This window comes from Eulemur rufifrons, chromosome 30 (assembly GCF_041146395.1).
Source record: "Eulemur rufifrons isolate Redbay chromosome 30, OSU_ERuf_1, whole genome shotgun sequence".
NCBI lineage: Eukaryota > Metazoa > Chordata > Mammalia > Primates > Lemuridae > Eulemur > Eulemur rufifrons.
Genome location: NC_091012.1, coordinates 89,993,071 through 90,017,112, shown reverse-complemented (window position 1 = coordinate 90,017,112; position 24,042 = coordinate 89,993,071). Strand labels below are relative to the sequence as shown.

At 39.4% G+C, this 24,042-nt stretch overlaps 1 protein-coding gene across 3 annotated transcripts in view; it reads right to left on the bottom strand.

The window, feature by feature from the left end:
• The window catches only part of HDAC8 (histone deacetylase 8), a 223,321-nt gene that overhangs the window by 129,230 nt on the left and 70,049 nt on the right, over positions 1–24,042 (bottom strand). For 2 of the 3 annotated variants that reach the window (XM_069463047.1, XM_069463049.1), the window contains 2 exons: positions 22,032–22,109; positions 21,315–21,423 (listed from right to left, as the gene is read on the bottom strand). In XM_069463047.1, coding sequence (XP_069319148.1) covers positions 21,315–21,423; positions 22,032–22,109 — 187 coding nt within the window. The remainder of the gene's footprint in view (positions 1–21,314; positions 21,424–22,031; positions 22,110–24,042) is intronic. The other variant, XM_069463048.1, reaches the window with a different exon arrangement.

Genomic DNA, 24,042 nt, shown 5'->3' with positions numbered 1-24,042 from the left:
ACTGCATAGAGCTGTTCTCTCTCTCTGCTCTCCCCCCGCTGCACACACAAATGCATGTATAACTGGTGAAATCTGAATAAGCTCTATGGATTGTACCAGTGTCTATTTTTTTGATTTTGATGCTGTACTGTAATTGTGCAAGATGTCAACATTGGAGGAGGCTGGAAGAAGGAGGCATGGGACTTCCCTGTACATTTCTTTGGAACTTCGTATGAATCTGCGATTATTTTGCAATAAAAGGTTTTTTTTTTTTTGAGACAGAGTCTCACTCTGTTGCCCAGGCTAGAGTGAGTGCCGTGGCGTCAGCCTAGCTCACAGCAACCTCAAACTCCTGAGCTCAAGTGATCCTCCTGCCTCAGCCTCCCGAGTAGCTGGGACTACAGGCATGCACCACCATGCCCGGCTAATTTTTTCTATATATATATTTTTAGCTGTCCATATAATTTCTTTCTATTTTTAGTAGAGATGGGGTCTCGCTCTTGCTCAGGCTGGTCTCGAACTCCTGAGCTCAAACGATCCGCCCACCTCGGCCTCCCAGAGTGCTAGAATTACAGGCGTGAGCCACCGCGCCCGGCCAAGGTTTTTAAAAAATGTATAGCAGTCCATAGGCACGTGGGGTGAAGATAGGGGAGTTGGAGGCAGGGATGGTTGTAGGGGCTACTGGTGGGGGACAAGGTTCAGAGAGGGAAGTGCATATGCAGGAGCAAGAGGGCTTGAAACAGGAAGCGGTGGGATGAGGCCAGAGAAGCAAATGTGGGCTACAAATGCCAGGCAGGTGAATGAGTTTGGACTTTTGCTTAAAGGATATGAAATGTTTCAAACGTGTGTGTGTGTGTATGTGTGTGTGTGTGTGTGTGTGTGTGTGTGTGTTGGGGGGGGGCGTGATTACATTTCCATTTTAAAGATACTAGAGTCCTAGTGTAGTATACCTACTCTAAAGGTTGATCAGGGCTTTTGCAACAATATAGGCCAATGACAGCAAGGATAGGGAGGAAGAGATGGATTTGGGAGATATTTCCAAGGCAGCATTGCTAGGGTTAATGTAGAGTGACCCACAAGAAAAGCATATGCATATAACATTTATGAGTGTTTGGTAATTGGGAGAAAGAAAAGGATAAAGGCAGGCAGGTGTTTCTGGAATAGTTGTTTTAATTATAGCCAGTTAGGGAAAACGAAGGAGTTCTGATAAAGAGGGCTCTGGATGTGTAGAGAAAAGGTTAATTATAATAGAAGCTTTGAAAAAGGTAGGGCATTTTATACATAGTGCAAATTTCAAAGCAACTGAAGTAAGGACAGACAGCTTACAGAGGGCTGGATGGTGGACATTCTTGAATTCAAGACTGGAAGTTTTCATTTGGTTTGATAGTCAAATGGGAGCCACTGGATAGGTATGAGGTAAGTACTGACATTGCTAAAAAATTATGCTTAGGAATATTGCTTTTTTGCTCGCATGTAACGCCAAAGTGAGAAAGTCTGGAGGCAGAGAGGATTGACAAAAAGGGTATCGAAGCATTCTAGGCATGAAGGCAACAGGAAGCAAGGTAAGGTAAATTTGGAAAAAATTTACAGAGCTAGGTGACTGAGTAGGGATGGAGGGTCAAAGGAGAAAATACACTGTGCCCATTCCTCCAGAATTCCCAGGAGAAGAAAAGTTAACCTTTTCAAGAACTGCTAGACTATTTTCAATAGTGGCTACACCATTTTACGTTCCCACCAGCAATGTATGAGTGTACCAATTTCTCCATATCCTTGCCAACACTTGTATTTTCTGTTTTGATCTATTTTGAATTAATTATAGCCATCCTAGTAGGTGTGAAGTGGTACCTCATGGTGGTTTTGATTTGCATTTTCCTGATTATTACTGAAGTTGAATATCTTTTCATGTACTTATTAGACATTTGTATATCTTCTTTAGAGTAGCAATATCTATTTCAGTCTTTGGCCCATTTTAAATGGGCCAATATATTAAGAGTTCTTAATATATTCTAAATGAAGTCCCTTATCAGATATATGATTTGCAAATATTTACTCCCATTCTGTGGGCTATCTTTGCACTTTCTTTTTTTTTTTTTTTTTTTTTTTTTTTTTGTTGAGACAGAGTCTCACTTTGTTGCCCAGGCTAGAGTGAGTGCCGTGGCGTCAGCTTAGCTCACAGCAACCTCAAACTCCTGGGCTTAAGCGATCCTACTGCCTCAGCCTCCCGAGTAGCTGGGACTACAGGCATGCGCCACTATGCCCGGCTAATTTTTTCTATATAGATTTTTAGGTGTCCACATAATGTCTTTCTATTTTTAGTAGAGACGGGGTCTCGCTCAGGCTGGTCTCGAACTCCTGACCTTGAGCAATCCACCCGCCTCGGCCTCCCAGAGTGCTAGGATTACAGGCGTGAGCCACCGCGCCCGGCCTGCACTTTCTTGATAATGTCCTTTGGAGCACAAAAGTTTTTAATTTTGACAAAATCCAATTTAATTATTTTTTCTTTTGTTGCTTATGCTTCTGATGTCAGATCCGAGAGACCATTACTTATTGAAGGTCATGAAAAGTTAAATCTGTGTTTTCTTCTAAGAGTTTTATAGTTTTAGCTTTTACATTTAGGTCTCTGATCTATTTTGAGTTAATTTTTGTACATGGTGTGAGGTAAGAGTCCAACTTTATTCTTTTGCATGTTGATATCCAGTTGTTCCAGCATCATCTGTGGAAAAGACTATTCTTTCTTCCACTGAATGGGCTCAGCACCTTTATGTAAAATCAATTGACTGTAAATGTGCTTTTTTCTAGACTTGGAACTCTGTTCCATTGATTTATATATCTGTCCTCATGCCAGCACCATACTGTCTTGATTACTGGAGCTTTGTAGTAAGTTTTGAAGTTGGGAAGTGTGAGTTTTCCAATTTTGTCCTTTTTCAAGATTGATTTGGCTCATCTGGGTTGAATTTCCATATAACTTTTAGGATCAGCCTGTCAATGTGTGCAGAAGTAAGCTGTGATTTACAGCTCCATTTTGACCATGCCAAATCTGTCATCTTACCTCTTCTATTCCCTATCTCTGTTAATGCTATCCATTTTTTCAGTCACCCATCTTCAAAACTATGAAGCCTTTTTTTTATTCCTCCCTTTTCCTGTTCCTGTTCAATTACCAGTCTTTCACCAATCTCTCTTCCATTCTTTCCTCTCCACTCCCACTATTGTACTCTAATCTAGCTCTTGTGACTTCCTTCGTGGATCACACCAATAGCTTCCTAAATAGTTTCCCTGCCTCAAATCTCTTCCCTTCCCAGCCCTTTACACAACTACCATCAGATTTTCCTTAGGGACAGTTTTGATCAAGTCACTTCCTTACTCAAAAATCTTCAATGTCCCTCGGTTGTCTTTAGATAATGCTTAAAATTCTTAGGCTATGATCCAAAGACCTTCATGATCTGACTCTGGTCTAATTTTTAAATCTTATTTTCTTTTTTTGAGTTTTCAATTTTTATTTTTATTTTATTTATTTATTTTTATCTTTTTTTTTCTTTTCTTTATTTCATAAATCTTATTTTCTGATAGCTCCTTAACCTATATTATTCTTTAGGCAAACTGAACTCTCTCCATTGTTTACCTCACTCACCTTGCATTTTCCTGCAAGTAAGCTTTTTGCCCTGTATTTCCTTGTGCCTGAAAGTCACCTTTGTACATCTTTACCTCATAGCCATTCTTTAAAGCCTAGCTCAAATTTTATCTCCTCCATGAATGAAATGATAATAATGACAACAGTAAAATTTATTGAGCACTTTATTTAAAACAGAGCACTGTTCTATGTACTTTATATGAATTATCTCATTTAACCCTCATAACAATTCATAAATGGTATGGTTTAGATATGACTTGTTTGGCCCTGCCAAGTCTCATGTTAAAATTTGATCCCCAAAAGTTGGAGATGGGGCCTGGTGGGAGGTGTTTGGGTCATGGGAGTGAATTCCTCATGAATGGCTTGGTGTCATTCTCATAGGAGTGAGTGAGTTTTTGCTCTTAGTTCTAGTGAGACCTGGCTTTTTTTTTTTTTTTTTAGACAGAGTTTTGTTCTGTTTCCCGGGCTAGAGTGCTGTGGCATCAGCCTAGCTCACAGCAACCTCAAACTCCTGGGCTCAAGCAATCCTACTGCCTCAGCCTCCCAAGTAGCTGGGACTACAGGCATGTGCCACCATGCCCGGCTAATTTTTTCTATATATTTTTTACTTGTCCAGCTAATTTCTATTTTTAGTAGAGACAGGGTCTCGCTCTTGCTGAAGCTGGTCTCAAACTCCTGAGCTCAAGCGATCTTCCTGCCTCGACCTCCCAGAGTGCTAGGATTACAGGTGTGAGCCACTATGCCTGGCCTGGTTGGTTTTTTTTTTAATTATGTAAAAGCATGTTTAATCATTTAAAATGGGATGTCTGTACTAGCAAAGATGTGAAATCAACCCAAGTGCCCATCAATTCATGAGTGGATTAATAAAATGTGGTATATGTATACCATGGAGTACTACTCAGCCATAAAAAAGAATTAATACCTTTTGCAACAATCTGGATGGAACTGAAGACCATTCTCCTAAGTGAAGTGTCTCAAGAATGGAAAAACAAACACCACCTGTACTCCCTATTAAATTGGAACTAACCGATGAACAATGCACATGTGCACAGAGGGAAATGAAACTCAGTGGAAATCAACCAGGGGAGAAGGGGGAGGAGGGGAGGGGCAAAAACCTACCCAATGGGTACAATGAACACTATTTGGGTGACGGCACACCTTTAGCTGGGACTCAAGCATTATAAAAGCGATCCATGCAACCTAAAACATTTGTACCCCTTTAATATTTTCTTTTTTTTTTTTTTTTGTTGAGACAGAGTCTCACTTTGTTGCCCAGGCTAGAGTGAGTGCCGTGGCGTCAGCTTAGCTCACAGCAACCTCAAACTCCTGGGCTTAAGCGATCCTACTGCCTCAGCCTCCCGAGTAGCTGGGACTACAGGCATGCGCCACTATGCCCGGCTAATTTTTTCTATATAGATTTTTAGGTGTCCATATAATGTCTTTCTATTTTTTTAGTAGAGACGGGGTCTCGCTCAGGCTGGTCTCGAACTCCTGACCTTGAGCAATCCACCCGCCTCGGCCTCCCAGAGTGCTAGGATTACAGGCGTGAGCCACCGCGCCCGGCCACCCCTTTAATATTTTGAAATAAAAAAAGAGATCTGGTTGTTAAAAAGAGTCTGGCACCTCCCTCCCCTCTCTCTTGCTTTCTCTCTCACCATGTGATCTGCACGCGCAGCTCCCCTTTGCCTTCCACCATGAGTGGAAGTAACCTGAGTCCCTGCCAGCAGCAGATACTGGTGTCAGATGCAGACTTCTTGTACAGCCTGTAGAACTATGAGCCAAATAAACCTCTTTTCTTTATAAATTACCCAGCCTCGGGTTTTCCTTTATGGGAATACAAATTAACTAGGACAATAAGAGAGGTATTATTTTAAATTCTATTTTATAGATGGGGAAACTATAACACAGAGAGGTTAAGAAATCTGTACAAGATCACACAACTATTAAGTGGCAGAGATGGTTTTCAAACCCAGGCAGCCTGGCATCAGAGTCCTGGCTCTAACCCACTACTATATACCTGCTTCCACAACTTACTGAGCTACTGTGCATCAGGTACTGTGCCAGCCTCTTCACCCACATTAGTTCATCTAACAGCAGCAGCAGCCACAGCTTTACTAGGAAGAGTGTTGATCTTGCCAAGCAAGCTTTCATTTTATTATTCCCTCATTTTAAAACCTTCAGTGGCTCCCCAAATGCTTACAGAATATGGTACAAATTTTCGTGGATAAGAATTCCAGCTTTTCCATGATGTGGTTCCCACCCACTTTTCCAGTCTTCTTTGCAACTTCTCCTGCTCATGCATTTTACAGTACAGCCAAACTAAACCATTGCTATCCTTTGTATATAGCTTAGCCTCTCCTGACTTTGATCTTGCTGTACCCTCTGTGTAGAACATCCTTTCCTACAATCTCTGTATATTCACTTGACCCAGATTTTATAAACACACATACACATTCACACACTTCACACACTTTGTAAAAATATAGTAATTAGCTACCCTTTAGAACCCAGATCAAATGTTACCTCTTCAATTAAGCCTTTTCCTGAAGTATTTTCTCCCTTTGAATGCCCACAGCATTCTATCTCTTATGGTTCTTACAACTTTCTATGTTTTATTTTATTCAAATGTGTGTGAATATGAAAATCAACCTCTATCTTTCTATCTATCTAACATTTTAAAATTTCTGCTAACTTCCTTGAGGGTCGAATCAATACTTTATACACAGTAGGCATTCAATAAATAGTCATTAAATGAATAAATGAATGAAATATCACTCCAGATTGCTTTTGGGAAAGTTCCCCTAACCACTGTAACAGTACTGTTTGCTACACTGCAAATCATTAATTTTAGGTTTTGTGAAAGTATAAAATCTCTTACCCAGAAAGGAGGGGGAGGACAGGCATCTCATTACACTACATTAGTAACTTCCCTATAAACACACAAGATACTCATTTGAAATGCAGTTTTCTTGACGAGAAACCAGATCCTTCGGTATTCAGTAGTCTGGTTTTCAGACAAGGCTATGCAAATGAGGAAGAGAAGCTGCGGCAGCTTTTTCTACAGGCCTGGATTTGGGGGCGGGGGTCGGTGCTGAGGAGGATAAAAGCCAGGGGTGATGACATTAATGGTGCTTTTAGATAACAGAAAAGCCCAAGAACAAAATTGTAGAGTTAATCTCTTTTCTTTTATTCCAGCAGTGTAGACCACAGCTTCTAACTATGTGCCCTTGAGATCACTCAGTGGTGCCACTTTACCTTAATAACAGGGGCTGGATGTGTTTTGTTTGTTATGCAGATAATTAAAATCCTAAAAGATTCATCTCAGGGCAATGGGATGGATGCCACAGTGATGGCGTGGCAGTTACCCTGGTAAGTCTGGTTTCCCCAACATGTCCCTCGAGCCAGACCTCTGATGGGTACGTGCTCCCAGCAGGCTCCATTTCCTGACTTTCTAGCTTGTGTATCAGCCTAAACCAGCCTTGTCATCTTCACGTTTTCCAACAAGCACTCTCAGCACCCTCTAGAGACTCCTTCAATAGAGTTTGAAGAAATGAGAAATTCAAAGTTGAAAAACCAAGAAGGGTAGGATGCAGAGGGAGAGAAGAAAGAAATATTTGCTACTAATGCTTTGAGCTCCCAAAGTCAGCCTGAGAAAAGTTATTGCCAGCAGCAAAACCTCTTTCTAAGATATAAATTTTAAACCTATTGCATTTGATAGGATTCAAAGGGGGATTGTGTTAAGGACCCAAAGTATCACTAATCAGTCCCAAATGGGAGCTGTTCAACTTTTCATAGGTATGCTTTCTCTAAATTCACTCAATCCTATCTCAACTCAGGTACTGCTGACTCATTCTGCAACAACTCAACCTGCTAGGGGACGCAGCATATGGTAAATGCCTCAGTGACTCCTGAATATCTATTACAAATGGTTCAGAGATGCAGGGAATTGTGGAGGGGGGTGGTGGTGCTGGGGATCCCTGCAGTGGAGGATGATGTGTCATTTTGCTGGGGGCCATAGGTGCTTCTTGGAAATATCCAAAAGACATTCAATTTCCTATAAGTTTCTTTTTCTGCTTTTAGCATCAGATAAGCTTTACTGGTTCCATAAACAACTAAAATATGTAAAACAAAAAATCCAAACCCATAAAATAAAAACAAACCTCAAACCCCTAAACCAACCAACCAACCAACCAACCTACCAGCAAACAACCTCACATCCCTCTTGCTGTTTTAATTTTCACAAGGTAGTTTCTTAACATTTTAAAGGGGCATCTTTTCTCTCACTGCTGAGTCCATTAGATAGAAACATAGATTCTAATTGGCATCTCTTTCTAACACGCTTTGTAGTAAGTAATTCTACTCATCAATTATATGTCACCTTGGCAACAGAAAGGGCTGTGCACTATTTTTAGCATAGTATTACTTATCTCTTGCTATACCTCTTGGAAGTAAACTATTCTCATTCACACAAGGGAAAGTGAGTCATCCAGAATTAAAGGACCTTACCAGTGGCCTGGAGTGAATCGTCAGAGCTAGAATTAGAACACTAATTCTAATTCGAATTCAATGCTCTCGTCACTAAATCCCAATGCTCTCTGGCTCTCTTCATTTTGAAAGGCCAGAAGCCCCAGCAAGCAGAGTATACATTATCTGGGCAAGGGGTAGGGTGGGTGGAGAGGCAGGCTGGTTTGGAGAGTTAAACTAAAAAACAAAACAAAATAGAGGAAGACTTAAAGAATATGAATCCTAAGGCTAGCTGTGGTAATGGACCTTTATTTGATCTGGGGTAGGTAATTGCACTATGCTCTGTAATCACCAGGACTGCTCATAGTGCAGATTGCATTCTGCTTTGTGTCACATCATTTGAGCATATATGTCTCATCTGTCCACCTTTGCAACTCCCATAGCACCTAGTTCAGTGAGAACGCTAGACTTGGAGTCAGATGAACTTGGACCCAGTGTTTGTGTGGCAACTTGGACAAATCACCTCTCTGAACCTCAGTTTCGTTCTCTGTCAAACAACAATAATACTCTTTCCCTCACAGGGTTATTGTGAAGATTAAATGATATAACATTTGTGAAAGTCTTCTCCCAGCACCAGGCGTATAGTAAGCACTCCACAATGTTGAATGAATAAATGAATGGCCTTAAGTCAGTCCCTTTGAGTGCTATGTTAATTCTTTCAGCCCACTAGGATACTGGTAAGTTCAGCACAGCACACCAGAGCAGTGACTTCCTGAATAGTACTCTAATGGTCTCCAAAGGCAGAGAGAAATTTCATAGTGTCACTGCCCGGTTATACCTGTTCTGGGAATACAGTAATTCATTTTCCAGTGCTGCCAATCTATTACCTTTCACCAAACACAAAATTCACTTTAAGAAGGGGCAGAAATACAAGTGCCTTTCTGTTATATAGAGGTTGGGAGAATATATTATTAAAATTGAAACCGACTTCTCTGATTTCTTAGGCAAAAAATCAGATTGGAAGCCAAACAGCTATTTGGCCTTTGCAGACCCTGGATAGCGATGCCCTTGGGGGAAAGGGGAGACCTGGAGTCATTCCAAACTGTAGTTACAACATTTGTGTGTATATTTACTGCTCTTGCTGATGCTCTCTGCACTTAGTTTTTACTCTCTAAGCCTTGAAGAATTCACAATTTACCCAGAGTACAGTTTAATACATATGGATAGAAAATATAGGCCTATATCTCTGTTTCTCATTTCCTAATCATATTTTCTACCCTCCATATATAAGTGATACTTCTTCTTTTTCAATTCAATTGCTTGGCTATTCGAACTTAGGTGGACAATAATGATTTGTTAACAATAAACATGCCCCTAGCCCTTCCCTCACCCTTCTTTACCCCTGAGGGCCTCCCTAAGATTCAAAGCTGAAATCCTGCCATATAGTTAGCACCTGGCGCAGCTCATCAAAATATAATATCCTTTCCCAGATGATTGGAAATCTCTGCAATGCCGTCACACAATGAGGTGTGCAAGAAAGAGTTTGGGGATTGATTTTCATCATTAACTTGATATTGCATGGTTTTTGTGGGACTTAAAAAGAAATGCATTTTTATTACTTTTAAGTACTGCACACAGAGAAACTCCAGCTCATCATATTTTAACAGTTATTTTGCTGGGGCAGGATGTATTTTAAACATGCCTATGTTAGAGTGTCTGGTGGATCATTTAGGATCAGTGTCCTGTTGCTTGATGAAATCCAGATCACTTCAATGAAATCCAGATGGGGAAACTGGATCTCTGGCAATGGCTGCCAGATCTTCTCCATATGAAATCTCTCTAGTCTGTATGCAAATTCAAAACTCCGTATCCTGGAAATCCCAAACCAATCAAGTGGCGCTCCGCTTCTTAGTTACTGGACTAAACACAGGGAAGCGATTCATTCTTCCCTGAGGAAATAAGCATTTCTTACATACATCTATCTTGGCACAAAAAGGGCTGGCTAAGCGAATTAATAGTGTAAACAGGACTGCACTGGGGAATGTTTGTCCTACTTAGGAGAATAAACTTTTTATGCACTTTGTGCACATCCACTTACATACAAATAATTGATATGCTAATTACAAATGATTCTTAAAGCCCCTTCCCTGAGGTGCTGTACTGTGCTGTTAGTCTAGTTTGAATTACTAGCATGTCCGGTGCTTGAAAGTAATAAAAATGCATTTAAAAATATCCCATGATTCAGACTGGCTTTCCTCTAATTAGGCTGAGTTAGTGAGGCTTGCCTATATTTAGATAGGACAGATATTTTTCCACTTCACCACTAACATATTTAAGACGGTCCCCCACCCCTCTCCATGCCCCCCCATCCCTCTCCATTCTCCCCAGGACACTTGTGCATGGAGCTGGCATGCACAAACCCCTTTGCCTCTGGCTCACTACATGAGGGCACTTGCATCATCTGTAGGCAAACAAGCTGTCATTTGCTTCTTAACTTGTTAGGTGGTTATTTGATACAGCTTTTTTTGAGGAGTTTTGTTCTTTAGTCCTTCTTTAAGTACCAATGGGCATGACTCTTTCCTGATAGCACAATGGATAACAGTGCACACAGAGCAAAGTCCAGCCAAATGGAGTGTCAGACTTTTCCATCAGGTGCTGGATAGTAGATTTAACTAAATCACTGTACAGTCCATGTCAACAGAACACAACGGGGCAGCTCATCAGTCCTGGCAGCTGCTAGGTATACGCAACATCAGGCACAGTTGTTCACAGCCACAACATGTTGAAGCATATTCTAAACGGTAGTTCCTCTAGGCTAGACTGAAGGGACAGAGTAGTGACTAAAGAATATAAGAGGAGGATTAGGGCAGGGGTAGGAGGGGCTTGGTGGAGAGCAGAGAGAGGAATAATAAGAATTTTGATGTTAGAACATCCTATAAAACACAGAGTCAAGTTTGTGATTCTTTTCATGGCAGCCCTATGTTAAAGGGTGTAATTCTCAAGATTTCCATTTAGGAGCAAGGTCTTCCTGTCTCTAGAGAGTTTCAGAACATGGTCTAGCACCAGAAACTACTCAACTGCTGCCAAAGAATCAGGTCATTTTCTCCAGGGGGCAGTGATCAGTCAGCACTAAGACAGCAGGGAAGATGTACATCAGAGGAACAGAACAAACCCACAGAATTCCAGAAGATTGTCATCCTTGATGCAAATGAAAAAATATCACCTATGAAGACCTGTTTCCTTGGGGTAGGGAAGGGGGGATGACATGGTGGCAGTGTAACAGAGGGAACGGCCTGATAAAGGGTAAAATGTTTTACAAGTTGTCTCTTTAAATACCCCTCCAACTCTTTTTGGGAAATAAAACCTGCATTCTTGCCCAAGGCCAATGATCAGAGGGGCAGGGGAGTGTCCTTTGTACCACATGAGATGGCTCAAACAAACTGGGCAGAGGTCACAAGATTGTCTTCACCAGAGATGCCACAGTTAATCAGCAATAGCTCAAAGCTGAAAACTCCCTTTACAAGCTCTGTATTTCTCCTTATAGATAGGACAATGGTACTTTAAGATGAGAGTCCACCATTCTCCTCATTTGCTGGCAAACTGATAAACTTCTCTTTCCTTTTCCTGAAACCACTTGTCTTCATTCTTCTGATGCGGCCTTGGGGACAAGTGCTGAACTTTTGGTAACAGCAGGGCTACTTGGTGTAGTTCAGGAATTGGTTATGAAAGACATGGGTTGAGAGGGTAGGAGAAGAATATTATAAGAATGGTCCCTCTAACCATCTGAATTTAAAGCCTTAAGGATTAGGTGAGGGAAAACCCCAGTTCTCCACTGCAACCTTAAACAAGTCTAGAGGGCTGGCAAGGTGAGCTCACTGACTGAGGGTTCAGGACAACTCAGATAATGAAACACAGTAACCCCCTCCTCCAAATTAGCCTATATTCAGAGGCTCTTAATGCCTTTTGAATTTAATATGTTAAAAGACACATCAAACTAGGAATAATAAATGAATGGCCCACTTTGGCCTCATTTCCACCTATGGTTAACATTAACAGTGAATTTAATTAGTGTCTGAGTCATCCATTTTTCAGAAACAACAGGTAATTTTACATCTGCCATACCACAGAGAGGCAGGATAGAAGTTTATAAAATAGAACAAAAGCATTTAACACAAATACCTTACAGAAGGCTGAGTTCAAAGTGCAAGGCTTATAAAATGAATTAGCAGCTTCTTTCACCTTTATCATTGGGCCAAAGTGAGCTAGTGATTATCAAGGTAGTGTAGCTGTGATCAACTGAAGTGAAGTAGAATAAGTTTGTAAAGAATTTTTACCGGCTCTCAGATTGTAATGAAAATGAGGATGAAAATGGAAAGCTATATAACTATTTGTTCTCAAATGCAAATTTCTAGAGAGTTCACCCCTTCTCATCAAATGAAAGAATTTTTTAAAATTTGTATTGCTTAAGATATTTATGTATGAATATGCTTTTGGCACATTAAGCCAAAAGGAGTAAATTATAATTGTTGGATTGTCCTTCACTAGGGGTCTACCTGCTTCTAAAACTGAATGATAAGGAGTCTGAGAGTCCCAGGTAGAAGACAAATTTTAAATGACTTATTATAATGAAAGCAAAACCTATCATCATTAAAACATCTCTTCTTTAAATATTAACATTAAAAGTGAATAGTAGGCCGGGCGTGGTGGCTCACGCCTGTAATTCTAGCACTCTGGGAGGCCGAGGTGGGCGGATCGTTTGAGCTCAGGAGTTCGAGACCAGCCTGAGCAAGAGCGAGACCCCATCTCTACTAAAAATAGAAAGAAATTATATGGACAGCTAAAAATATATATAGAAAAAATTAGCCGGGCATGGTGGTGCATGCCTGTAGTCCCAGCTACTCGGGAGGCTGAGACAGGAGGATCGCTTGAGCCCAGGAGTTTGAGGTTGCTGTGAGCTAGGCTGACGCCACGGCACTCACTCTAGCCTGGGCAACAGAGTGAGACTCTGTCTCAAAAAAAAATAGAAAATAAAAAATAAAAGTGAATAGTGGTATATGTATACCATGGAGTACTACTCAGCCACAAAAAACAATGGTGAACTAGCACCTCCTGTGTTATCCTGGATGGAGCTGGAGTCCATTCTACTAAGTATCACAAAAATGAAAAACAAGCACCACGTGTACTCACCATCAAATTGGTACTAATTGATCAATACTTATGAGCACATATAGTAATAACATTCATTGGGTGTTGGGCAGGTGGGAGGAGGGAGGAGGGGATGGGTATATACACACCTAATGGGTGTGGTGCACACTGTCTAGCAGATGGGCACACTTGTAGCTCTGACTTGAGTAGGGCAGAGGAAATATATGTAACCTAAACATTTGTACCCCTGTAATACGCTGAAATAAAATAAATAAATAAAAACACCAAAACAATAAAAGAAGTCAATAGTGAAAGGAAACATTTCCCTTAAATGTCCTTCAGTGATGTCCCTTGGTTCTAATTTTATTCAATTAGTACTGGTTGAATAGCTTATGGTGTGGATAGAGAATCTCTACCCTTTATGCAGATATGGCCTTCTGCAAGCACCAAGAGTAAAAATTTTGCCTATAGTTGGAAAAATGTATAATATTAAAAATATTTAGCCATACTACTATAAAAAAAGCACATGAAAAGGATGTGAGTCCATGAGAATATCTCTATAAAATGACATGTGACACTATTCCCTTTCTAAAGCAGGAAGTCAGAATCTTCTCCATTGAAAATGAAAATGAAGGGAAAAGAGGATTTATAGAATCTCTATGTTTCCAAACTTTAATTAGGAATTTAAAACCTAAGAAGTAAATTCTGGTGATATTTATTCTTGTATTCTATCCATAAAATTACAAATCAAATCCTCAGTATTAAGAGATTCTTTTTTTGGAAAAAATCTAAGTTGCACTTTCACAAACACGATTATGTATGCTATAGATCATGTGGTTCATTTGCAAAGTTAAGTGGTTTCTTTTCTTCAGGGATTTTCTGCAATCTCCTGAGATAAAATTTTCCAAAAAGTCTTGTGGATGGTAATTTTTTCTTTGTTTGCGACAATTAAATTTCATATTTCCATGTTACACTTTAGGGATGATATAGTCAATGGCTAAGAGGCAGACAGAGGTGGGTTCAAACTCTGGCTTTGCCACTTACTCATGGTGTGACCTTAAACAAGTGAATCTTTTCTCCAGTTTTCTCATTTTTAAAATGGGAATAATAATACTATTTTTGTAGGTATTGTAGATTACAGATTGTTACAAGGATCAAATGAAGCAATGTAAATGTTTAGTGCAATTCCTGGCATAGGTAAGTGCTCCCTAGGAGCTAGCTGCAGGGTGTAGGAGCCTCATCTGTCTTGTTTACCAACACCAGTGCCCAGTACAGTACCTGTCAAAGTGTGGAGTGTCTACCCATAGATACTCAATATATTTTCGCTGATTGCATGAATAAAATAGTTTCATTACATTTAAAGATACACACATAGTAATGCATGTCAAATGCTAAGCACAGCACCAGGCACAACAATAAACTATATAACTTGGTAGTTCCTCCTCCCTTCCTTCGTCTTGTTAATTAAAACCCTATAAAGTGATCTGAAGTGCTCCATTCTTTCATAGGAAGGTCAGAGAGGCGAATTTTCACCAGACCCACAGGAACTGATCCTATGCTTAAAATATCACTGACTTATATTTCAGAGGCAGTGCCAGAGTCTAAGGAAAATTCTTGTGCAATAAACATGTACTACAAAGATACTACAGTAAGTAGTGATGTGTTTTTTTCTCTTCCTTGTTGGGTATCAGTGGGGCTCAGTATAGCTGGACAAAAAGATTCCACTGAGGAATTAAAAACTTAGGCTTAAATGAGCTATATTCCTTTAATGACCCTGCTGTTGTCCTAAAGAACAAGTTCTTTCTGGGTAGGCTACTCTGGTTAGCCCATTAACAGAATTAATGTTCCAGAAATGCAGTTGAAGAACTATAAAAGAATTATTTAAAAATAGAAAAGTGAAAGTCTTTATTTCACCCTCATATACAAAACTTAGTTTTGCAGGATACAAAATTCTAGGCTGGCCATTATTTTGTTTGAGAAGACTGAGAATGGGTCCCCAATCCCTTCTGGGTTGTAAGGTCTCAGTTGAGAAGTCTGCAGTTAGTCTGATGGGTTTTCCTTTGTAAGTTACCTGATACTTTTGCCTTATGGCTCATAGGAGAGCCTCTTTCATTTTATTTTGGCTAGTTTGATGACCATGTGTCATGGAGTTTGCTTCCTTGTGATGAATCTCCCAAGAGTCCCTTGAGCTTCTTGTACCTGTATATCTAGATTTCTAGCAAGGCCAAGGAAATTTTCCTCAATTATTCCCTCAAATAGGTTTTCCAACCCTTGTGTATTTTCTTCTTTGCTCTCAGGGATGCCTAGTTTTCTTATGTTAGGCTTATTTACATAATTCCATATTTCTTGTAGGGTTTGCTCATTCCTCTTGTTTCTCTGCTCTATCTCTGTGACTGATTTGTTTAATTCAAAGGTGTTGTCTTCAAGCTCTGAGAGTCTTTCTTCTGCCTGATCTAACCTATTCTTAAGGCTTTCCACTGTGTTTTGTATTTCCTTGAATGAATTTTTCTTTTCTAGTTTTGTTTGATATTTCTTTAATAATTCAATTTCTTTAGTGAATTTTTCATTCATTTCCTGCATTGTTTTTGTGGTTTCTTTGTGTTGGGTTTCTATTTTATCTTGTATTTCATTGAGCTTCCTTACAATCTATGTTCAAAATTCTTCATCTGTCATTTAAATATTCTGATTTTGGTTGGTATCCATTGCTAGAGAGCTGGTGTTCCCTTTTGGGGGTGTCCTGTTGCTCTGATTCTTCATACTTCCAGAGTTCTTTTGCTGATTCCTCCTCATCTGGAGTAGCTGTTGCTTCTTATTTTTGGATTTTCTTTTGTTTAGATAATGACATATCCAGTTTCATCTCTGAGCCAGTAGTTGGTACTTGTGGGTGAGACTCAACCACACCCTGTGTGACTGAGTAAATGGTATAAAGGGCATGCAAATTGACCTCCCTGTCAGTAGGTAGTGCTTTCCAGAAGGAACAACTGCTGGTGGGACTGTAAACTAGTACATATTCTATGAAAAGCAGTATAGATATACCAAAGAACTAAAAGTAGAACTACCATTTGATCCATCAATACCACTAATTGGTATTTAGCAAAGGAAAAAATTACATTCTATAAAAAAGACACCTGCACACAAATGTTTACAGCAGCACAATTCACAATTGCAAAGATGTGGAAACAATCCAAGTGCCCATGAATACATGAGTGGATTAATAAAATGTGGCACATGTATACCATGGAGTACTACTCAGCCATAAAAAATTGGTGAACTAATACCTCTTATATTACCCTGGATGGAGCTAGAGACCATTCTTCTAAGTGAAGTATTACAAGAATGGAAAAACAAACACCACATATACTCACCATTAAATTAGAACTAATCGATCAACACTTACGTACACATATGGAAATAACATTCATTGGAGATCAAGCAGGTGGGGGGCGGAGGGGATGAGTAAATTCACACCTAATGTATACAATGCACACTATCTGGGGGATGGGCACACTTATAACTTTGACTCAAATAGTACAAAAATAATTTACATAACCAAAACGTTTGTATCACTGTAATATTCTGAAAAAATAAAAAAAAATAGAAAAGTATAATATTTCTTTCATAAAAGGAAGGAGGTAAGATATTAAGTTGTTTTTTAAATTTCTGGGGTCTCTGATTGAATTTTCCTTTTGGTCAATGGTCTTTGAAGGGGGAAAAAGTTTCTTTCAATTTTGAGCTATACAATATAAGCAGAACTCAAGGTAAACAGAACTCAAGGTAAATAGGCCAAGGACCAAATATAAGTAGATTCTTACTTTAATGAGTTCATTAAAATAAGGTTATTCCTTTGGCAGGGTCAATAGCTCCAATTAGCAAGGTTTTGCATATAAAGACTGCTACTGAATGAGAACTCCAGTTTAATAGAGTCTTTCATGAGTATTATTCATTGAGAAGTCTGTTTAACAATATGTCTTCCTTTGGTGAAATATTTATACAATGTCTGTACTTAATTATCTTACAAACTTGAATAGCTGACTATTCTTAATGTGATTTTTTACAAAACTTTTCAGGATGCATATACTGTGATGACTTCATACATATTATGAGCATCATATATATAATTTTCCTGTGAGATATATGCTAATCAGATATTTAGGAAGAATACTTCCTTACTGTTAGGGCTATAAAATGATGGGTAGTATAAGAACTAAGAAGTATCAGCACAACTCTGAAATTTTTTACTCAAACTCCATATATGTCATGGTAATTCAGAGTAGGAAAGTAGTTGGGTCATTTATAAGATTTGAGGTCTCAGAGTGGTGCCCTACTATTTATCAAACCCTCCCTTGAGCCAAGAGCAAAGCAATACTTGTTATTGTCCTTCCCTCTCACAGCCCTTAACTATAAATTCTCCCAAATTCATCAACACAGCATTTTAGGTAATAAACATGAAGACTATCTCAGAGTGAATTCAAATATACTTAGAGAGCAAACAGGTTATACATAGGCAGAGCAGTATTTCCTCTTCCGGGTGACAAAGTATGGGAACTAGCAAACCTTCCCTTTCACAGAATATCCTCCCTCTCCTGGCAAACTTTGTGGGTATATGTGTGTGTGGCATGGGGGTGGGGTCGGTAGGCCTTCATGTAAATCAAAAATATAATATACCTCTGTCATCTCTATTCTGCTGTCATAAGCTTCCACTTGAAGGAGTCAGCAGCTTGCTTATGAGAGCAATGTCCGTGGTCCTTTATGCTTGTTAAAACAGGGCTCTACTTGTAATACCAACTCTGGTAGCTCCCATGGAAATTATGGGAAGCCATTGGGAATTAGTGGCCGTTGCCCTTAGTATTCAATGATCTAAGGAGATCTAACTGTGACATTGTTATTTACATAAAATGGGACCCAAGGTCTTTTGGTTCTAGGAAATGTTCATGTAAAAATTCCATATCCAGTCTATTACAAAAAGAAACTCTAAGCCAATTTTTTAATAAAGGAGTACTCAACCTCAAGTTGAAACCATTAAGTTTCTCCTTCACTAGCTGGCAAAGTAAAAAAGGTTATGGCAGGAGAAAAGGGTATCTTATTTAAAAAGAAAACAAGGAAGGAAAAAAGGAAGGAAGGAGGGAGGGATGAAGGAAGAAGAAAAGGAGAATAGCTTAAGTAAATCCCACAGGGAGAGGCAGTTTAGGAGCAAACTAGCAATTGGGCGGCAAATAAAAATGAGAGCATCTTGAAAGTGAACCAGCAATAAAAGTTCCTTTATATATCACAAATAAGGAATGAGCCACAGAACCAGTGGGATCATGGAACAAGAAGGATGAAAAGGAGACAGTAGATATACTGAATGACTTTAAAAAAGAGTAAGCCATTCCCATGTCTAACATATCCTTTGAGGTAGGCAGAAAGGTCAGGGTAATGATGGCAAATGTGTAAGAGACTCTGGTTCCAAGCCACACACCAGAGTAGTCAAAAGCATAGTGACTGGGACCGAGTGATAAAGTTACCAGAGCTGGCCCTCTGCAAAACTGCTTAGTTGGCAAAGATTGTTTTGGGTTTTTGTACCCCTTTCCATGTACTGCCCCACTACCCATCTCTTGCCCCTCTGAATATTCAGGGAGCTCAAGTTCTAACACTTTCAAAACCTGCTGTCAGGAAGGGTTCTGTAAAACTAAACACCTATGGCAGAGTAGGGGTGATGAGGAGAAGCTGTGCCCAAATTTCATTTTAAGGCCTATTTCTAACTAGAATAAAAGTATGTTTCCTGTTAAAGGAATTTCAGGTATTAGTCCAACAGATGGGAGAGATGTTTGGGCCAGGAAGCCTTTCTGGCACCCGCCCTGACCAGACTTGACTTCTGAAGGAAATCAAAGGAAAAAAATCATTGTACCTCTAATGAAAACCTGGATCCTGTTACTCTGGATGATCACTGTGTGGATTGCTGGTGTGGCTCCACAGGCAAAAGGGGCCCCCAGAACTATAAACTGATGAGTGTCTGGTTCTTTAGTAGGCAAGCTGGAAGAATCTTTAATAAATGCTAGCCTCCTGTACACAAAAGCCATCAATCTACTAGGGTGCGGGTGGCCAATATGGTTTCTGTAAAGGGGAATCATGTATAATCTTCTAGAGATCTTTTCCTTATGGCTCAACTTACTCTTTTTTTTTTTTTTTTTTTTGAGACAGGATCTCACTGTGTCACCCAGGCTGGAATACAGTGGTGCTATCATAGCTCATTGCAACCTCAAACTCCTGAGCTCCAATGATCCTCCTGCCTCAGCCTCCCCAGTAGCAGGAACTACAGGCATGCACCATGCCCAGCTAATTTTCTTTAAATTTTTTGTAGAGATGGGGGTCTCACTATGCTGCCCAGGTTGGTCTAAAACTCCTGGCCTCAAGTGATCCTTCCACTTCGGCCTCCCAAAGTGCTGAGGTTACAGGCATGAGCTACTGTGCTAGGCCTTAAATTTACTTTTAAAATGCTTCTAATTAAGTTTGATACCAAGGCTAACATGAATTACCATGGGATTTAAACTATTTTACAATGATGTAGTAGGAACTGGTTTATGTGGGAAAAAAAGAAAATATAGGGGAGAAACAAACATTTTTCTGACTGAAGAAAGATAAATAGTAGACCTCCTTGGGGATGGACACTGGGAAATCCTCAAATCTCTATATAATACTCAGCTTTTCCAGGCAGTGAAATGCCAAGTTGATGGAGGATAAAAGACAATCTCAGGAGGCTTCATGATAGGCAGATGAGTTTCAATAGGGACACATGTAAGGCGATCTATTTAGGGAGGGCTACATATAACAAATTATACTTGCAGGATGATGAGTGCTGACCTTTCAATTAAGATCCAGGAAAGAGCTCTAGGAAACCCTGTGGACAGTGTACCGAAGAGAACAACCTTGCCTGCTATGACAAAAAAAGGGCAACAAAATGTTGGGCACTGTCAAGAAGGGGATTAAAAGAAAAACAAAACAATTCTCCTTTTACACAGAACCACAGGACATCTTCATTGGTAGAGTTACATAAGCAGCTCTGATCTGTACATCTCAAGGACAGAACAGAGCCTAAGGGGAATAAAGAAGGGCAATTAAATCATCAATGGAAGGCTCCAAAAAAACAGTAAGTGTTTTCTAGTCTGACAATACAGAAGTAGCTAGGGGACATGATCAAAATCATGAAGAGGCTAGTGCTGCTGAATGACTGAATGATGACTTGGCTGCCAAATCTCTTGAAATAAGAGGCACTTCTGAAGCATAAAGTTTTTATTTTTTAATAGTTCTACTTTGTTTATACAACTGCCAGTGATGACAGCCAGAGCAGGCAGACTCCTTTGGGAAGTCACTGTTTTCTACCAAAGGTTGGGAGAAATCTGAGTTGAATGGGGGAGGGGTACCTCAGTTCCCACTACTTACCTTCAGCAATGTTCACTGGCTGACTTCTAGTCAGACCCGCTTTCTCTGCTGCCATTTTCAGCAGTGAATTTGTGCCTGACCAATCTCAATTTTTATGAATATGAGTTTAGTGCTCTCCCCATTCCGTAGGGCTTTTCAACCCCAAAGGTTTATACATTGGCACCAAACTGTCTGCCTGCAAGTGTCTGTAATCTTAATCCTTAGTGTAGAAAAAACAGATTTCTGACTCCAATTTTAACACAGTGGATAGAATTCAAGAACCCATGATAAATAAAAATAGTCAACTCTCTAATATTCACACCAGTGGAGAGGAGCACAAGTCTCCATAATGAACCCTGCTAGGCTAATGAAATTGCACACATGCAGGTTTCTTTAGCTAAGAAAGTAGCAGACAAGGGATTCCCCAGGACAGCCTATGAGCTCTGTTCTTGGGATGGCCTTAATAGTACTAGATAGCAGGTCAGATCAAACCTGGAACATGGCTCTGGTCTAACCACTTGACTCTCCCAAACAGGGGATGGCCAAATAAGCATAATGAGCAGTATACAAAAGCTATGTGGGTATATAGTGGTTTTCTTTTTCACATTATTCCTTGAAAATAAGAATTCTGTGACATGGGGGCAATTTCATCCTGTAGAAATGCAATCCACTCATTATTGGCTCAGTGTTACTGCTGTACCTTTCACAGATGTGGTAATATTTCTCATCCTGTATGCCATCCTGAATGGGCACATTTATACTGTAGTACCGTCCCTTCCCTAGGCCAACATCAGACACATCACCTGTTCCTGTAAAAGAGAAGAACAACATAATTAGCTATTAAGGATATGAGAAACTAGAAAACTTAAAGGATTCTCTGATAGGAATTCATAAGACCAAAAAGGTCAATTAGGAGAACAATCCTGAGTTAGTGATGGTTTCTAAGGTATTAAATTAAGACAAACAATACGGAGAAGTAACTATTACAAACAAGATGTTGGAGAAGCATGCAAACCTTAAGGAAACTGAAAAGCCTTAGTTTCCATCTTATTGGATCAAATAAAAAATAAGAGATTAACTCCTTTGCTTGACTTTTCATGCTTCCTAGGTTGATGTAATATCAATATATCTTTGCAATTACCAGGATGTTAGGAGTTACATGGGGTATCTGATAGTATATAGTAAGCATAAATGATCTGTCTATTGACAGTCCATAAAAATCATCTGGCAGAGAAAAGTGTTATTGTCATTACTCTTGTTATTGTCACCTGAAGTGACCTGTGTTAAAATTTTGCATAGAATAGCACCAATACGGTATTAACAGCATGGAACTCTCCAAATACAGGATATAAGAAATGTATAGAAGAACCGCAGTGTTTATTCAGCAAATGTAATACTGAGCACATAGATCACTTGCCTGGGAAAAATCCCGGGGAGAATTTGTGCAGGGACACAGTCATGACTTTGGAGGTGAAACTGAAGGCATCTTGTACACCTACCAGAGAAACAAACATCAGAAGAATCACTTCATCATATATCTGAAAATCTGGAAAGCAGTAGTCGGGGGGAGGGGAGATGAGAAGGCAGCAATAATAAAGCCAACATGGTGAGGAATAAAAGTAATATAAACTTATGGTCTCTGTAATTATAAGATGAGGTAAAATTTTGGCCCCAAGTGAAGTTTGGGGGTTACTTTTCAAATTCACGGCAAACTATAACCCTTTCCAAGCAATGGGATGTCTGGGTTCTCTTTGATAACTTGTTCTAAAAGTTGAGGAAGGCTGAGAGCTCAAAATGAGGCATTATCAACAGAATTGAATAAAGCAAATTGGCACCATCTTGGAAATTTTATGTTTTGTTTTGTTTTGTTTATGCGGTTCTAAATTCTTGGGATTTTTTCAAAGAAGTACGATGTGATAATCCTTTGAAAAATATGACCAATACAAACATTAGGCATTAAATAGTGAAAACCTAATTATAAAGTGCCTCTCTATAATGTAGATTTGGTTATAAATGCAGGTCACCCAAAGTTCTATGTGTACTAAGTAACTTATAGTACTTCTTTCTGGCTTAAACAAAGAAGGCTGAAAACAGGCCATGACCTTGTCTCTTAATAGCACACTTATAACAGAGTTTTAAAGCCTGAAGAAAGATGGGGGAAAATCTTTTCTAGAAAGGGGTCTCCCTTCCACTTAAACGGTGTCAGAAACTAATTAGAGGCCTGGGAGATACTATAAAAGCTGGGATTTAAAGTAACCTGTACAAGTCACTACTTACATAGAAATACACACTGCCCACCTCTACTCCTTTCCTCTCAAAATCACATGTAGTCATACTAAGTTCAGATAATCAGTCTATATAATGGAAGGACTATCGGCAATCTCAGGTACTATCCTCTTTTCTACTCAAACAAAGAAATTGTCTCTGTGTTTACTTAATGTTTTCAGTCTTCATTAGAGGACAACAGAGACCTTAAAAAAATATTAACTCTATTTGTATATAACAGGTATGTTTGAATTTCCCAAGCCTTATATTTTGCCCTAGGGAGGCAGTTAAAACCAGTTAAAGGCTCCAGGCACAAAGCATGAAGTAAACAAAATAAAACAAAACAAAATAAATGAAAATAGCATTTCAACTTAGAAACTGAAGTCTAAACAAGGATAATTCATGAAAATCCTGATTATTTATCCATCCAGAAATGTTGTACCAATTTACATTTCAACCAGTCATGTATGAGAGTTCCTATTTTCTCACACCTTGACTTGTACTGGCTATTATTCTTTTTAATCTTAGGAAGAAAGAATGTTCTTGTTCTAATTTGCCTTTTTCTGAGTATTAGGGTATTGAGCACCTTTTCATAAGTTTGGTAGCCATTTGTACTTCTTCTCATGGGAAATACCATTAGGCATGGTTATAAAATCATACTTAAAAGAGGACATAGACAGATAGGTGGAGGATATGGACTTGGTGGGAAAGAGGAGAGTGGTTAGGTAGATGGAAAAAGGTGAGAACAGGGTAGGAGTGGCCAGTGAAGCCACCACAGGATTCCAGTTATGGAATCATGGAAGATTTAAAATAAACCAAATGTGTAAGAGTTTGGGGGTGGGGCAGGGGTCACTGGAAGGGAGGTGCTGAAGAGGGGAAATAAACTGAAATGAAACACACCATAAAAGTTGGCTAAAACAGGAAACTCTAACGGGTGTAGAAATAACATTGCAAATGGAAAGAACGGTTTCAGGTGACAGTCTTATTTCATTCTTATGTGGCTCTATGGAACTGATTCTATTCTTGAACTCTGATACTAATAGTTTGAATTTCATAATCAGCCATTCATTCAACAAATACTTAACTGAACTACTACTATGTGCATAGTACTGTTGGTTCAAGGCATTGTATAGGACAGAAAGAAGTAAACAACTTGATCTCTG